This window comes from Gorilla gorilla, chromosome 13 (assembly GCF_029281585.2).
Source record: "Gorilla gorilla gorilla isolate KB3781 chromosome 13, NHGRI_mGorGor1-v2.1_pri, whole genome shotgun sequence".
NCBI lineage: Eukaryota > Metazoa > Chordata > Mammalia > Primates > Hominidae > Gorilla > Gorilla gorilla.
The window spans coordinates 90,602,262-90,618,934 of NC_073237.2; the positions used below are offsets into that span (position 1 = coordinate 90,602,262).

At 49.3% G+C, this 16,673-nt stretch overlaps 1 protein-coding gene across 1 annotated transcript; it reads left to right on the forward strand.

The window, feature by feature from the left end:
• The first annotated feature begins 6,691 nt into the window (after positions 1 to 6,691).
• LOC129524490 (tripartite motif-containing protein 55-like) lies at positions 6,692 to 15,677 on the forward strand. The gene is made up of 4 exons (XM_055350081.2): positions 6,692 to 6,900; positions 9,912 to 10,070; positions 12,672 to 12,943; positions 15,386 to 15,677. Exons 1-4 carry the CDS (start codon positions 6,766 to 6,768, stop codon positions 15,675 to 15,677), a joined length of 858 nt encoding a protein of 285 aa, XP_055206056.2. The 5' UTR covers positions 6,692 to 6,765.
• Positions 15,678 to 16,673: the final 996 nt, after the last annotated feature.

Sequence of the window (16,673 nt, forward strand, 5' to 3'; positions counted from 1 at the left end):
AACCCTGGGTCAGTCTCTGGGTCTCTTTCCACTTCCCTCCACACCCCTCAGGGCCCGTCTAAAGATGCATCCTCCACATTCTTTCCCCACTTCCAAGTCCCATGGTTTCCCTGGCTTTGTCTGATAGGTACCAAAATGGGTCCCAGCTGGAGTCCAGCTTGTCCCCCACAGTGGGGGCCAATGTCCCATCATCCCGCACAGCACAGTCCCCTCACCTCTGAGACCTCACTCCTGCTGTGTTTCCACCCTTCCCCCAGTGACATCTGTCCTCCTGGCCCACTTCAGAGGACCTTCTCCATGCAGTTCCCCAGACCCCAGGCCAGTGACCTTCTCTTAGTCTGAGAACTTGGCAAATTCTTCTCCTCAGACAGCACTCACTTCCTGCAGTGAGCATGCTGCCCCAGACAACTGCGGGCTCCTGGGAGGCAAGGGTGGCTCAGGACAAAGATTTCCCCAGACCCGCAGAGCCCGCTGGTGTCCAAGGGGAGCAGAGGAGGAGAATCTGCTACAGGGAGATTCTACAGGAGATTCTACAGTGTGGAGAAAATTGCAACGAGGCAAAACCACATCAGCATCATGAGCTACAGGCAGGAATGGAACAGGTTCCACAGAGTCAGGAAAGGGTCCACCTCCATTTAAGTTGGGCGGCCTCTGGACAGGGGCGCAGGGGCGTGGGGCAGACCTCCCCCTCTCTGCCCCCCCATTTGCCCCCTGCCAGCCTGCGTGTCCCCTCCCTGGGTTGCGCTCCCACCGCCTTTGCCCTTGTCCCTGAATCCCTAGGCATCTGGCCTCTCTGGAACCAGTCACTGGTCATGTCTGAGGTTCCAAGTCCTCTGCTCCCTCTGACCTCAGAAGCAGTGTAGACTTACTGCCCGCTCTCCTCCCTTGGCCCCTCTGGCTGTCCGACCCCTTTTCTGGGTCCTACTCCTCCTCCTGGCCCAACTGTCAGTGCTGCCCACACCCCTCACTGCCTCCTGGGGAGGGGTCACCCCACTGTGCCCATCCCTCCCAGCCGCTGTGGCCTGGGAGCTGGCATTCACCACCCAGAGCCAAGCACAGGGCCCTGGAGCTTGTCCTGCCCCAGGGCCACCAGGATGAGGGCTGGCTGTCCTGCTGCCTCCTGTACCCTGTCTGTTTCATTTCCATCTGTAAAAGGCAGTGCCAAGAATGGTGGTTGTCAGAAGCTATGGGGAGCGGGAATGGGGAGTTGTTGTTCAATGGGGACAGAGTTTCAGTTTGGACTGAACCAATAAAAACGTTCTGGAGATGAAAGGTGGTGCTGGTTGCACAATCATGTGAATGCATTTAATGCCACTGATCTGGACACTTAAAAATGTTGAGGATGGTAAATTTTATGTTATGCATATTTTACCAAAATTTTTTGTTTGTTTTTTTCAAGACGGAGTCTTGCTCCAACCTGTCGCCCAGGCTGGAATGCAGTGGCGCCATCATGGCTCACTGCAACCTCCTCCTCCCAGATTTAAGCAATTCTCCTGCCTCAGCCTCTGCAGTAGCTGGGATTACAGGTGCCCACCACCACCCCTGGCTAATTTTTGTATTTTTAGTAGAGATGGGGTTTCACTCCATTGGCCAGGCTGGTCTCAAACTCCTGACCTCATGATCCTCCCACCTCGGCCTCCAAAAGTGCTGGGATTATAGGCGTGAGCCACTGCACCCAGCCTACCACAATATTTTTAAATGAGAAGAAAGGGCATTGCCCAATAGTGCCTACTTGCACTGTTGCTTGCTGATTAAATGGGATGATGTTTGCAGAATACTGAATGCAATGCCCGCATCCAATAACAGTTCAATAAATGACCTCTAAATTATCTCTAGATCTTCAGTCACAGTCTCCAGTTGCCTGCCAGACACTCCCACATACCCTTCATACCTCGTCTTGGGGCAAATGAAATGCCTGCTGGGGCTGACGCTGCCAAGAGCAGAGCCCAGACTGAATCCCACTCCCATTACCCCTCAGCCTGTTCTCCACACACAGAGGCCTGACGGAGGAAACAGGGGTGGGACGAGACAGGCCTGGCCAGTGCAGCTCCCAGAGTGGTCCCCACTTGGAAAGTGGGGTGCAGAAAATAAGAGTCAGGATTTAGAAAATCTACGCCAATCTGACAGTGTCTGATGAATAGAATAATTAAAGTTGGGTTTGTATTCTGGATGTCTTTTAAAAATATTTTTCCAGTAGTTTATCTTTACTTTATGAAAGTGTTGACCTGTGTTATATTAGAAATTTTTAAAAAGAGACCAGGCACCATGGCTCATGCCTGTAATCTCAGCACTTTGAGAGGCCAAGGTGGATGGATCACTTGAGGCCAGGAGTTCAAGACCAGCCTGGCCAACATGGTGAAACCCCGTCTCTACTAAAAATACAAAAACCAGCTGGGCGTGGTAGCAGGTGCCTGTAATCCCAGCTACTAGGGAGGCTGAGGCAGGAGAATCGCTTGAACCCAGGAGGTGGAGGTTGTAGTGAGCCAAGCTCGCACCATTGCATTCCAGCCTGGGTGACAAGAGCAAAACTCTGTCTCAAAAAAAAAAAAAAAAAAAGAAGAAGAAGAAAGAAAGAAAAAGAAATTTTTAAAAAGAACTAGGCCTTTACCATAGATAGTTTGAAAAGCCCCAAGCTAGGCTGTGCCAGGATAACAGATCAATTCCTAAATCCCAGTGGCTTAACCAGCGATAGCCTGCTTCTTGTTTGAATTCCCACGGGGTGGGCTAGGTGGCTCTCCCCAGGTCCAGAACCCAAGGCCTGGGGTTGCTGTGCAGGGGACAGTGGACAGAGGAGGCTGGAGCTTAACTGCCCGCCTGCTGCTGTGTGTCCTAGGACCAGAAGGACCATACAGCCTGGCGGAGGCTGAGAAACACAGCACAGCCAGTGGATGGTGGGTGACAAGAGGGTCTGCCACCTTGTAGATCTGAACCTGGGCTCTGCTCCTGGGATCCGGGTTTCTGTAAAGGAGCTGGTCTTCACTGTCATTAGGTGCCTGAGTCTTAAAAGCAAAGGGCCATCTTTGGCCCTTGTCTGCCTGTTTTTGCAGGTCCTGCCTGCAGGCAGCCCCCAGCCCAGCCCCACAGCTTCCCATTTCCTGCAAACTATCAAACACACACTGCATTTCTTCAGTGCCCAATAAACTGTGAACACTCTTGTTAAACCAGACTACTCACTATCTTCACATTTTTCCAGCTCCTTGCCTTGGCTCCAAACAGTTGGTTTCCTGGAATCCACCTCTCCTCAGTCCTCTCCTTCATACTTGCATGTCCAAGCACCACCCATCCTTCAAGCCTCAGCTCAAATGCCAAGTCTTCCAGGAAGGCTTGTGCACAAGCCAAGAATGAGCATTAGAACACCCAACTGATAGTGGCTTAAGTAACAAAGACTTTTATCTTACCAGAAGTCTCCAGCAAGGTGGTTCCAGGTTCTTTCAGCAGCTCGCTGATGTCAAGGTCAATGGTCTGGATCAGCATCTCTGCTGACCTTCAGGGCTTTACTTCTTGATCACAAGACAGCTGCAGTAGTGCCGTGATCATGTCGTTACACAACTGCAGTCAAGGCAGAAAGAAGGAGAGGCAGCAGGAAAAAAAAAAAAAAGGGCAGTTTTCCTTTTCTATTATAGAAGGAAGCATTTCCTAGCAAACCTTCTAGCAAAATTCCCCTGACATCTCATTGGCGAATACTAGTCCATGTAGCCAAACCTGCCCTAAATGTTGGGGTGTCTGGGATAGTATCTGGCCTGGGGGGTGACCTTTACATAATGGTCTCGTCCATCATGGACCTGTCTCAGGAGTTAAGAGCAGCCAGGGTGCTCCTAGCAAGATAGAAGGCAGCCGGGCGCAGTGGCTCATGCCTGTAATCACAGCACTTTGGGAGGCCAAGGTGGGTGGATCACTCATGGTCAGGAGTTCCAGCCTGGCCAACATGGTGAAATCCCATCTCTACTAAAAATACAAAAATTAACCAGGTGTGGTGGCAGTCACCTGTAATCCCAGATACTCAGGAGGCTGAGGCACAAGAATTATTTGAACCCAGAGGCAGAGGTTGCAGTGAGCCGAGATTGCACCACTGCACTCCAGTCTGGGCGATAGAGCAAGACTGAGTATCAAAAAAAAAAAGAAGGCAATGGCTCTAGTAGAGTCAGCAACAGACAGAGACTGCCACACCTTCCCCATCCTTTCTGTTTCCACTTGCAAGTAGTCTTGTATTCTCTAAATGTTTACAGCTTCTTATCTCCCATGGCTCATGATATTTCCTACCTTTTCGTTATCAGTTAGGATTGCAAACCTGGCTTGCAGTGGCTTTGTTGTTCTCACATAACTATAGGTTGGAGAGAAGTGAGCATTGACATGGGTCCAGCAGTTCACTTATGTCAGCGTCCATATCTGTGCTTCTCTTGGTGGTTTCTCTCATGGTTACAAAACGGCTGCTACAACTCCAGCTTTTGAGTCTTCACACAATGTGGAAAGATATGGGGAGGTGTGGTGACATTTGCATGTTTCTTTTTTCAGGAGTGCAAAAAAGTTTCTTCGAAGCCTCTGAGCAGACTTCAACACGTTTCATTGGACAAAAGCATATCACATGACCACCCCTTGACATCAGTCTGATGAGGGGAGTAGTCAGCGTTTCTGGCCTTGATGGAAGATGGTTAGGGATGTCATGACTGGTGGGCCAGCTGGGATGCCTGCAACTCTCCTTCTGTATCTGTCATCTCCTTTGGACTGAGAGCTCTGTAAGAGCAGGGATATTGCTTATTTCTTTTTTTATTATTATTTTATTTTGTGTAGAGACAGGGTCTTGCTATGTTGCCCAGGCTAGTCTCAAACTCCTGGGCTCAAGCAATCCTCCCACCTCAGCCTCCCAAAGTGCTGGGAGTGCAGGCGTGAGCTACTGCGCCCAGCCTGTTTCTTATTTATGACTTGGACCTGATTATACAGGAGTGTTGTGGTAAGTAACTGGGACAGTGCATGCTGAGAACTCATATGTGCTGAGCCATCCAAGAGTGGCTGTCACCATCATGAACAAGGAGCAGTCACAGCACCTTCAGCCCCCCAGGGCCCATCTTGTGTCTTGAACATATTTGATGCTGGGTGCCTGCATGCTGAATAGGGGCTGAGAGTGTGGGGTGTGGGTTTTCACTCCTTCCTCCCTGCTCCCCATGGTCTCATGAGCATGTCTAGCAGTGTAACACACCCATGCTTTTTTGTGTGTTTGATACAGAGTCTTGCTCTGTCACCCAGGCTGGAGTGCAGTGACGTGATCTCGGCCCACTGCAACCTCCGCCTCCCAGGTTCAAGCGATTCTCCTGCCTCAGCCTCTTGAGTAGCTGGGATTACAGGCGCCTGCCACCAGGCCCAGCTAATTTTTGTATTTTTAGTAGAAACGGGGTTTCACCAGGCTGGCCAGGCTGGTCCCGAACTCCTGACCTCAGGTGATCCACCCTCCTAGGCCTCCCAAAGTGCTAGGATTACAGGCATGAGCCGCCGCGCCCAGCCACACCCATACATTTTACCATGAACCTTCACATCTATAGGACAACCTCATCTGTGAGGCAACATAGCTTGCCAGGAAAAGAGAAAGAGTCATATGGAACATGACACATTGCAGCCTTGGAAAGGTTATCCTACCTCTCTGTGCCTCAGTTACTCTGACTTAATGAAAGCTAATTTCTTGAGCCTCTTAGGGCTGTGGAGATGAAATAAGAGATAACACATGACAATGCCGGCCCAACATGGGTGCTCAACTAGTGCCCCTTGTTTGGACTGGCTGATCCTCCAGGAACCCCCAGGCAGGCAGGCGAGACAGGCACTGAGGGCTGGGAAAGGCCAAGTCAGAGTCCACAGACTGGCGATGCCCAGGATCAGAGAGGAAGGGCTGAGAGATGGCCTCGTTCAACACATGTGAATGAAGGAACAGGAGAGGCCAGGGGCTACCTGCCTCAGATGGTCCAGCTGTGGTGGGGTGGTGGCCCTATCCCCCAACTCCTCCCTGCTAACCTGAGGCCAGGATGCTGTGCCTAGGAGTAGCTGGATTTTAGTAGGTTCATCTTCTCAATTACACAGGACCACAGACTCTTTCAGTAAAGAGCCAGAAAGTAAATACTTAAGACTTTGCAGGTCATGCGTGGACTCTGTTGCATATCTTTGTTTTTTGTTGTTTTGTTTTTCGCTTTTTGTTTTATATAATGCCTAAAAAATGGCCAGGCATGGTGGCTCATGCCTGTAATCCCAGCATTTTGGGAGGCCGAGGTGGGCAGATCACCTGAGGTCAGGAGTTCAAGACCAGCCTGACCAACATGGCGAAGCCTCGTCTCTCCTAAAAATACAAAATTAGCCGGGCATGGTGGCACATGCCTGTAATCCCAGATACTCGGGAGGCTGAGGCAGAAGAATTGCTTGAACCCAGGAGGCGGAGGTTGCCGTGATCCGAGATCACGCCATTGCACTCCAGCCTGGATGACAAGAGTGAAACTCCGTCTCAAAAAAAAAAAAGAGTCTAAAAAAATCTAAGAACCATCTTGGCACACGAGCTGCAAAGAAAGGAGTTGCAGCTGGATTTGGCCGCCTGGCTCCCCGACATGTCCTGGCACCCCCGAAGCACTCAAGGAGCTTCCTTGCTTCATCCCCTGGAGGAAAGCCAGGCCTGGCCATGGCGCTATTGTGACGTGGCTCCCAGAGCAGTTTCAGGCCTGTTCTAGCATCTGGCCAGGGCGGCAGCCTGAGAGCCATGGAGCCGCTGGGTGCAGCACTGTCCTGCCCGTGTGCATGGAGCTGCTTACGTTGCCTGCACTGCTGCTGTCCTGTTCCCACAACTTCTGCAAACAGTGCCTGGAGCTGATCTTGGTTTACCAGAATTGCACCCAGGTCCAGGGATGGTTCTGTTGTCCAGTGTGTAGGAAAGTAAGAGGAAAATCAGGGCCCTTTCACTCCACGAGGGAGCAGACTTCTTTCTGGTCTGCACTCTTCGAACCCTGGCCCATGAGAAAACTGGGGACTTTGGGCCCAAAATGAAGACGAGCAAGGCAGACCCACATCTCTGAAGGGTTGTGACAGGGCATCGGCAGGGGAGGACAGGCTTTTCCTTTAGGCTTAGAAGATCCATCGGAACCCACAGGGAGGAGCTACAGGAGGATGTACATTGTGGCCTAAGGTTGGAGAGAACTTTCTCACAGAACAGCTTGTTCAGTATGCGCTAGGGTAGGTAGGGCCATTTATTAGCACTTGCTGGGTGCCTTGTCACTGTGGTGGAAGACCAGAGAAGCAGAGCTGATGAGGGTTCAGACTTCATCCTTTAAGGAGAGATAGACCACACATATAATGGGAGACCCCACAGTGCAGGTCTGCAATGCACCGCAGGGGACAGGAAGGCCACAGGGGAGGCACTGCTGCGTAGAATCTACAGTAGGACTGATGCTGATGGAGAGGGCAATCTAGGAAGAGACAGTGGCAGATAGCAAGGCCCGAGAAAGAGAGCCTAAGAAAGGAGGTGCTTAAGGGCCTGGCCCAGAGATCAGGGAGGCTTGAGCGTAAGGTGCTGTGGGAGACACCTGGGGCTTTAGGGTACCCACCCGAAGGGTAGGTAGGACATATTCCAGGAGGCCCTACACATCAAGCAAAGGGCTTTGCATTTTATCCTGTAAGCAGAGGGGAGCTAGTGACATATTTTAACCTGGAAAGGGTCATCATAACGTTGACTTCTGAAAGCACAATGTCACATGCTCTCATGGAAATTCTTTGTGTAACATTTCGCCAGCTGGACTGTAGGAATCATGACTGGTGTTGCCCCAGGCCCTTTGGATATTTGTGGAAGGAAGGAAGAAAATCTAGAAGGAATAGGTTGCAGGCAGAGGAATCCTGAGGGGCTGGAGGGCAGGGAGAGAGGCAGGCAGTCATCACCTGGCTTTTGGGGGAGGGGTGCCATGAGGTGACTGCAGAGACAGGGGCAGCAGCTCAGAAGCACCACACATTTGGATGGATCATTTTATTTGTCAACCTGGAATTTTCACTTATTTGTATGTTTATTTTTAAATCATATCAAAGAAATAGTGTAGAAAAGAGTTTATAATGAAAAGCAATGCTGCCATCCCACCCCTAGTCCCACTCTCCAGAGGCAATCTCTCCTAACTTTTTCTACTTCATTCTTCCTGCAGTCACCACCATAGCTCTGAGTATGTGTTTATCTCACCATTCTTCGCCCACTGGTTTTAGACGCTACTGGCATTTGCTGCCTCTCCAACGACTGAGCTTCTCGTGCACAGCTCCTTCCTCATCTTCCCTCCCTGAGCAGGTCCATGGCAACCTTAATTTCTCTATTGTGATTTTAAGTTATGCACCAAGCAACTAGAGATAACGGCACCCTCTGAAGCTCCACTTTGTAAGGGAGGCGGTCCTTGTCCCCGGCCCTGCTCTCTGGCTTTCCTTCTCCCAGGTGACAGACACACAGGCTCCTCAGACTCCGGGAGCCCATAAGGAACCTGCAAAGGGCACAGGAAGTACACTGGAGGTCTTCGCAGAAATTTTGTTGAGCCTGGATTTGGGGGTTGGGCAGGTCATGCAGGTGCGGTCCCAAGAGGGTTGAGCAGGAGTAGCTGTGCGTCCTCACCCTGACAGAACACAGAGGATTGAGCAGAGGGACAGTGCTGGCTGGGATACCGGCTGCACCTGCAGCCTAGAAGGGCGGGAAAGAGCTTTGGACTGATTGAGTAGAGGTAGAGATTTGAGAAGGGAGGGAGGGAGAGGGCTGGTGTGCCCAGCTCTGAAGGCAGACCCTCTGGGACATTTTCAATGCTCTTCAGTTTTCTTTGAAAAGAAAAAAGGCCCAGATCCCAGGCGCCGGCCCATTCATCTTCCCTGGAGTATTCATTCTGCTGAATCCTGGAAAAGATTTATACACCAGCAGCATTCTGTAGTGAGTGTTACGCTGGAATTCAAACCCAGGTCCACCTCTTTTCAAGACAAGTTCTTTTCTCATTTCCGAGGCACTAGGGAAAAGAAATCACTTCCCTGCACTGGTTCTGTTGGGGCCAAAAGATCAGGAGATGATTGCCATTTAAAAGGTAGTTTGTTACTCAGAGTTCCCAAGAGGAGGGAGCCCCCCACCACGCAGGGCCACATGGGGAAGCCCCAGGGTTGATCAGGAGGCAAAAGGAATGGCAGGGAACTGTGGTCCAGGGCCTTTGCTGTGGTTTCCACAGGAAGAAATGGGGAGGGGAGGGTAAGCAGGCTAAAGACTGGCTAGTGTGAATCATTTCAGTGGGCTCTGAGGCATAGGAGCTATGCCTTGCTCTCTGGTAATTAGGGCAGATGGACAGTGGCCTGCGTGTGAGAAGGTTGGATGGTTGGGGGTGTGGGATCTGGGTTGGTTGGTTTGCATCTGAAAAGCACAGTCCCAGGTGAGATCCTTTACTCTTTCTAGGAGTTGGCTAACCCTGGAAGGGCAGGCCCCAGGTGCCAAAACATCAAAATACAGAAAATAAAAGACACAGTGAGACCTGGTCCTTCGTTCTCTGCACTCCACTGGCATATCCAACTGTGCAGTCATTGACTGTGAGCATTTGTCTTACCACTGGACTGAGTTTCTGTGGAAGACAGAGTAGGTCCTAACCAAAACTCAACGGACTGAAGGAACGCAGATTCCAGTTTCACCTGATGGAGTTTGTAGTGACTTTCACAACAGATGCTGGTAACAGGCCCACAGCAGGGCCAGCCTGGAAGTGTCATCGTGCAGAGTTCTCACAGTCACTTCCCTCTCCAGGTCTTGTCAGCCTTCCCCAGGGTGGAATGTGAGTTCTTTCCTCCTCCCGGATGGTGTTTTAGTGACCAGGAAGGGACATATTTCAACCTCCCCCAAAGATGAGGTGGCCTTTGGCCTCAGGAATTTGCTACAAACTCATGTGATCTCTGTGTTTTAGGACATTTATTTGAAGGGCAGGGGAACAAATGGATTGCAGGGAAACATCCTGGCTGAAAATATCCTGGAAAAGCTTAAGGAAGTACTTGAGACACTTCACACCGGGGAGCAAAACCAGCTCACTCAGATGTGTGAAAAGCGTGGAGAAATCATGAATCTGGTATTAAATTATACTTTTTAAAATTTTCTTTTTGCCTAGCTGCCCAATTTGTCAAATTACTCGGTAACCCTACATAGTTGAAACCAGATGTTTACTCAGGAGTATAGTAGAGGATTACTTTCCAAATCCACAACCCAATGCTAACTTTATTCTTGATTTGTAACGTGGAGCCCAGGGACGAATGTGTGTGTGTGGGGGGGGGGGGGGGTGAGGGGGGTGCGTGTGTAGGGGGGGTGCATGTGTGTGTGCGCGCACACACACACATGCAGTATTCAGCCCTGAAGCCCACAGTGGGGTTGAAGGGGTCACATGTAGCAGGGCTCAAACAGGTACAGTGATTTATGAGATTTATGAGACTCCAGCCACCCTCAGTCATCTCGGAGAGAGGGTGCGGTAGGATGAGACTGGCGAACCGGCTATTCCTTCTGTTGCCTCCTGAATGGCTGGTGAGGAGTGACTCCTTTGGAGAGCTGAGTGTAATTCTGGCGTTTGGATGCTCAGCACACGTTTTCCGCACAGTGTGCCATATGAACCCTTGGTTGTTTCTGTGCAATGCTCTGTACATTGTATATTTCTACACACATATCTACAGTGTGCCTTGTACAAAACTAGATGTGTTCTACAAGACACTCCACATTCCCTTGCTAAGGGATCTTCAAAGGGAATTTTGAGGTAATTTTGCCCTTTGGCACTGACTTTAGGATGGATCCTTCTGTCAGATGGGATACCCCTTTAAAAGGCTTTAATTCTTTGCTGTTCACAAAGCACGTTTACAACCTTTAGCCTACTTGACTCCCCGAGCAACCCCGGAGGGGCAGGAGAAGGCAGAGTTTCCATGTTTCATAGATTAGGTAGCATCAGCCACCAGCCTTAGGGGCCTCATCTAGGTTGCTTCGTCTTTGCTCATTATCAGGTGTAAACTAAGTTGACAATTTTTTTTTTGAGACGGAGTCTCGCTCTGTCGCCCAGGCTGGAGTGCAATGGCGCCATCTCGGCTCACTGCAAGCTCCGCCTCCCGGGTTCACGCCATTCTCCTGCCTCAGCCTCCCGAGTAGCTGGGACTACAGGCGCCTGCCACAATGTCCGGCTAATTTTTTTGTATTTTTAGTAGAGATGGGGTTTCACCGTGTTAGCCAGGATGGTCTCGATCTCCTGACCTGGTGACCCGCCCATCTCGGCCTCCCAAAATGCTGGGATTACAGGCATGAGCTACCGCGCCCGGCCCCCTAAGTTGACAATTTACTTGGAAGAAGTCAAAAGTATTCATGAGACTTCATAATTCTGCCGTAACTTGAAACTCTGAAGCCAACTCCAAAAGCAGAGATGTGGCTCTGAAAGAGGCTCTGGAAGAGGGTCTCCTAGCTCTGAATCAAGTCTGCCGCGGTGAGGCAGGGTCTCCCTGAGATCCTCTACCCTCAACCAGCTACCTGGGCCACCGCCTGAGCCACTCCTCTCTTCCTTGCAGCTTGCACTTCTGCTGAGATCAATGACGCTGCTTGGGACAGGCTAGGTCAAGCCCCTGAGGTGCAATTACATATTCCTCTTTAGACTATGCCTTTAAGAATTGGTTTAGTTTTTCACAAGATTGCTATGGTTCTGCCTCATCTTCAGCAGTCACCTCTATGGTATTCATTCAGAGCCTGCCCCTGAACTGAGTAAGGAAGGGGTGGAAGCAGAAGAAGCAGGCAGAGGGGATGGCTCCTCTTTGATCCCCTCCATCTAGAAATGTGCTCAGCTTTCAGTCCCGTAGTGGGGCTCACTTTGTTTGTGAAGGTCCTTGTAATATTATCAATAGCTACCAGGGGTTTAATGTCATCCAGGTGTCAGGCACTACTCCAGGCATCTTACGTGCATCGCCCTATTTAATTCTCACGGCAGTCCTATGAGGCAGGTGGTGTGGTAATGTGGGAAAAGCTCTGACCTTAGACTCAGAAGGACCTTGTCTTCTAATCCCAGTGCTGTCCCTTCCTGGCAAGTTATTTGCAGCCTTCTGAGCTTCCTCACCCATAAAACCGTACTATGTAGGCTGGGTGCAGTAGCTCACACTTGTAATTCCAGCACTTTGGGAGGCAGAGGCGGGCAAATCACTTGAGGCCAGGAGCTGGAGACCAGCCTGGCCAATATGGCGAAACTCTGCTTCTACTAAAAATACAAAAAATTAGCCAGGTGTGGTGGCACGTGCCTGTAGTCCCAGCTGCTTAGGAGGCTGAAGCAGGAGAATCACTTGAACCTGGGAGGCGGAGGTTGCAGTGAGCTGAAATTGCACCACTGCACTCCAGCCTGGGTGACAAAGCAAGACCCCGTTTAAAACAACAACAACAAAACAAAACAAAACAAAACAAAAACCATACTATCTAAAGCAAAGGGTGGTTGTGTGAGGATTCCGTGAAATAACAACATGCACTTACTAAATCACCACCAGACCATCCTAGTACTATCATCACCTCTGTTCTACACACACCAGGGTGTCCTGTGCAACTGACTTTTAATACTTGCTTCACACATTCACAATGTCATCAGCCTGGGTAGGGCAGGTCTCTAGTGCATAGGGTTGGAAAAGGAAGGAAAGAAAGTTTCACTGACTTTTCTTTTCTCAATCAGATGTGCCTAAGTGATGAAAAGCCAATATGCAGGATATTCAAGCTCTCTGGGGACCACAGTTCTCACCAGGTAGCCAAGATTGCTGATGTGTACACAGAGAGGAAAGCTAGCTTTGCTGAGGACATTCAGCAGGTGCTGCAGAGATCTGAGAGCACAGCCCAGGAAACGGAGGTATGGCTTGAATGGTTCCTCTCCTGTCCTCACATTAACAGGAAGACAATGTTTGGTTCTGGTTTCAACAGTTTTCTCTTCAGAGCACCAGGCCAACAAAGGTAGTGTATAAATGCAAAGGAGAAATCATACATTGCATTCTCTAGAGACGGGTTCCCCTTGAGTCTGTCCTGAAACATGCAAAGTTTTGAAATGTGCACCTTAAGAACTGGGTCAGTCCTGATTGCTTTCAGGACTTCAAAAAATGAACAGTTAATAGCCAATTAATTTACCTTCCCTGAGTTCAGAAGATGGAGCTAAGAGTCTAGGGAGACCAAAGCAGTTAGAGTACATAGGACAGAGTTCAGAGAGGAGATGGTTACACAAACAGAGATCATGGAGACGTGTCAAGGGTCTTCCTTGAGTACTCAGCAGTGAACTGATCAGCATATGTCTGTGAAGACACTACCCAAGTTCAGACAAGGAAACATAAAAATATTGAGGGAAGAGCACCTGATGCTTGCACAGGACAAGGAACAATGCCTATTTCCACAAGACCGGAAAAACTCACACATCATGGAACACTGAGAAGAGTACTCAGAAGGTCTTGCCTCCAAGTAGTCAGGAATAATTAGCCCTAGATGGACCACTGCTGTGGATCCACCTAAAAAACAATAAAAGCAAGACCTGAAAGGATCAAACTCTTTCCAAGTAACTCCACTGCATCCCATAACAAAATTGAAGATTTATAGGAATACAAAAATATCCAGTTCCCAACCAAGTAAAATTCACAATGTCTGGCATCCAATCAAAGATTACCAGGCAGGCAAAGAAGCAGGAAAACATAGTCTATAATGAGGACAATAATCACACAATCAAAATCAAATCAGAACTGAGACAGATGTTAGAATTAGTAGATGAAGACACTGAAACTTATTATAATTATATTCCATATTTCAGAAAGTTACAGACAGAAAATATAAAAATATTCAAATTAGATCTACATCTATGTACTCAAACAAAAATTAAAAATTTTCACATTTTTAAATTATTTTTATTTATTTATTTTTTTTTTTGAGACATAGTCTCACTGTCTCCCAGGCTGGAGTGCAGTGGCACAATCTCGGGTCACTGGAAGCTCCACCTCCTGGGTTCACGCCATTCTCCTGCCTCAGCCTCCCGAGTAGCTGGGACTACAGGCGCCCGCCACCACGCCCAGCTAATTTTTTGTATTTTTAGTAGAGACGGGGTTTCACCGTGTTAGCCAGGATGGTCTCGATCTCCTGACCTCATAATCTGCCCACCTCGGCCTCCCAAAGTGCTGGGATTACAGGTGTAAGTCACTGTGCCTGGCCAGGATCCCTTTCTTAGAAGGCAGGAAACTGAGATCCAAGGCTACCCAGCTAGCAAGAACCAAGATTCTCCTGGGTCTGTGTGGCTTCTTCATTGGTGTGCTTTCCCCTACTTTTTGCTGCCCCATCTGGAAAGACCTGATCGTGGGGTGATGCTGGTACTGGGTTTTATTTATTTTATTTATTTTTGAGAGAGGGTCCTGCTGTGTCACCCAGTCTGGAGTGCAGTGGCACAATCACGGCTCACTGCAGCCTTGACCTCCTGGGCTCAAGGGATCCTCCCATCTCAGCCTCCCGAACAGCTGGGACTGCAGGCATGTACCACCATGCTCAGCTAATTTTTGCATATTTTGCAGAGATGGGGTTGTGCCATGTTGCCCAGGCTGGCCTCAAACTCCTGAGCTCAAGCAATCCACCTGCTTTGGGTCTCAAAGTGTTGGGATTACAGGTGTGAGCTGCCGTGCCCAGCTTGGTGCTGGGCTTTAGGGGTGAACTGAAGACCACCAGTTCCGGAGTATGAGATCTTGACTTTTTCTAGAAATATTAGAATGGTTGCATCTGAGATTTCATTTATTTCCTTCTAAATTATTCAGGTGATTTCTTCCATGTGGCTATTCTTTCAACAATGATCTGCATTTGGCTGTAGCAGAAGTCCATGAGCAGTGGCTTTAAAAAATTAGGGGTTCTATTTTTTTACTTTAATGAAATGTCCCAAGGTAGGAAGTCAAGGCTGGCTGGCTTGGGAGCCATGATGCTCCAGCCCTTTTCTCTCGGCCATTTGGTAGGTGCTCTTGTCAGCACGTAGTCACAGGATGGCTGTCCCATATAGGCATCCTGTCCATGATCCCGGCAAAGGGAAAGGGAAGGGTCAAGACTGGTCCCAGGGGCACATACCCACTTTTAAGCAGCTTCCTAAAAGCCCACCTGACTGGATTCTACTTCTGCTTCCATTGCACACCTGGTTACTCCCAATGTCAAGGGAAGCAGGAAATGAATGTAGTATTTTTAGCTGCCCACATTGGTTCCCCCAAAGAATCAGAGTTCTTTGGGTAGAAAAGTGGTGAAAAACGGGTAGTGGGCTGGCAACCAGCAGTGTCTGCCAGGCCTGGGGCCTCCCTGCCTCAGGGTGGAAGCCCGGGCAGAGCAGAACCTGTGGGCTGGAGGGCCTCCCTGCAGGGCTTGCCTAAGTGTGTGTTAGTGCTCCCTTGGCAGGACACAGAGAGGCTCATCAGACCTGTCCACCAGCACCACCAGCACCACCAGCACAAGGACCATGATCAAAACCATCGGAAACTGCCTGATCAGCGGCATCCACAGCCGCAGCCACATGGTTACCTCAAAGCAGGAGCTGGAGCATGCCTCCGAGTTGGAGAGGCTGCAGTGGGTGGCCTGGGACCTCGCAGTCCCCCGCCAGCTCTGCCACCAGATGCTGAGGCTCCTGCAGCAGCAGCGGAATGCGATACAGTTTCTGCGAGAAAGGACAAAAAGTTCAGGACGGAGATGAAGAGGCTCATGCACGATGGCATGGTCCCCCAGGTCCCTGAAAAGGACAACGTGTCTATCAGGCACTAATTTCAAGAGCTCATTAAAGGAATAGATATTGCTGACTTGGTCCTGCCTGAGTTAGCCCAGGCGCTGGCCACTGTGGCCAGGCTGCCTGAGGCCTGCAGGATGGGCAGGGCCACGCAGAGCGAACTGTTGGAACAAACGCTCCAGGAGATTTTATGCAAGTCAGAGTTGGACTTGCTGCCAAAACCGAACAAACAGGCAAAGCTTCCTGGGGACCCATGTTATTCCTCCTCCACTTCCTCCACTGGTGTGTTCTCCACACAAGGAAGTGGGCTTAAGTCTAGGGAATCAACAGCGTAAAGTCATATTTTGGCCTCAAAATGTCAAAAACATAGATCATTTTGCCTGTAATTTGAAAGTTGCTAGACTTCACTTCTTAAAAAGAAAAAAAAAAACAAACTTTCCACATTGTGATCTCTCTCTTGATTTGGGTTATTCTGCTGCTAATTAATCATCCAAAGTTGTTGTTTTTTTTTCATTTTTAATGGAAACCTGCTTTAAAAGCTTGTTGCTGAAAGCTAACATAGGAGGGCTTTAACTAGTGGGAGATGCTGAGCTTGGCTGGGCTGGAGGTGGTGCAGGAGGTGAGTTCTTGGCACAACTGAACAGAACAGCATCGTGCTCTGATGACTTACTATGCAATTTCAGCTCAATTGAGCTTCAAATACTAGACATTACAACGGCAATGACTCCACAGAAATGAAGCCTTTGGTTAGCTCTTGTCCATGGATTTTGTTCTTTTTCCTTCACAACAGTCCTAACTACAGTTTATTAAATGCTTACCATAGACTACTATGCACCCTTTATATTAATGAGTTAATTTAATTCTCAAAATAACTAAAAGAGCTGAGAATTATTATCTCCACCTTATAGGTGGACACTCAGGGTCAAAAAATGTAAATAACTGGTTTAGGATCACATATTTACTTAA

What these genes read in the sequence shown, in the direction of transcription:
- LOC129524490 (XM_055350081.2), top strand. Translation starts at nt 6,766, where the DNA reads ATGGAGCTGCTTACGTTGCCTGCACTGCTGCTGTCCTGTTCCCACAAC. An exon ending in GTTGTCCAGTGTGTAGGAAA is followed by an intron (nt 6,901 to 9,911) that starts GTAAGAGGAAAA and finishes TCTGTGTTTTAG; the next exon opens with GACATTTATTTGAAGGGCAG. An exon ending in GTGGAGAAATCATGAATCTG is followed by an intron (nt 10,071 to 12,671) that starts GTATTAAATTAT and finishes TTTCTCAATCAG; the next exon opens with ATGTGCCTAAGTGATGAAAA.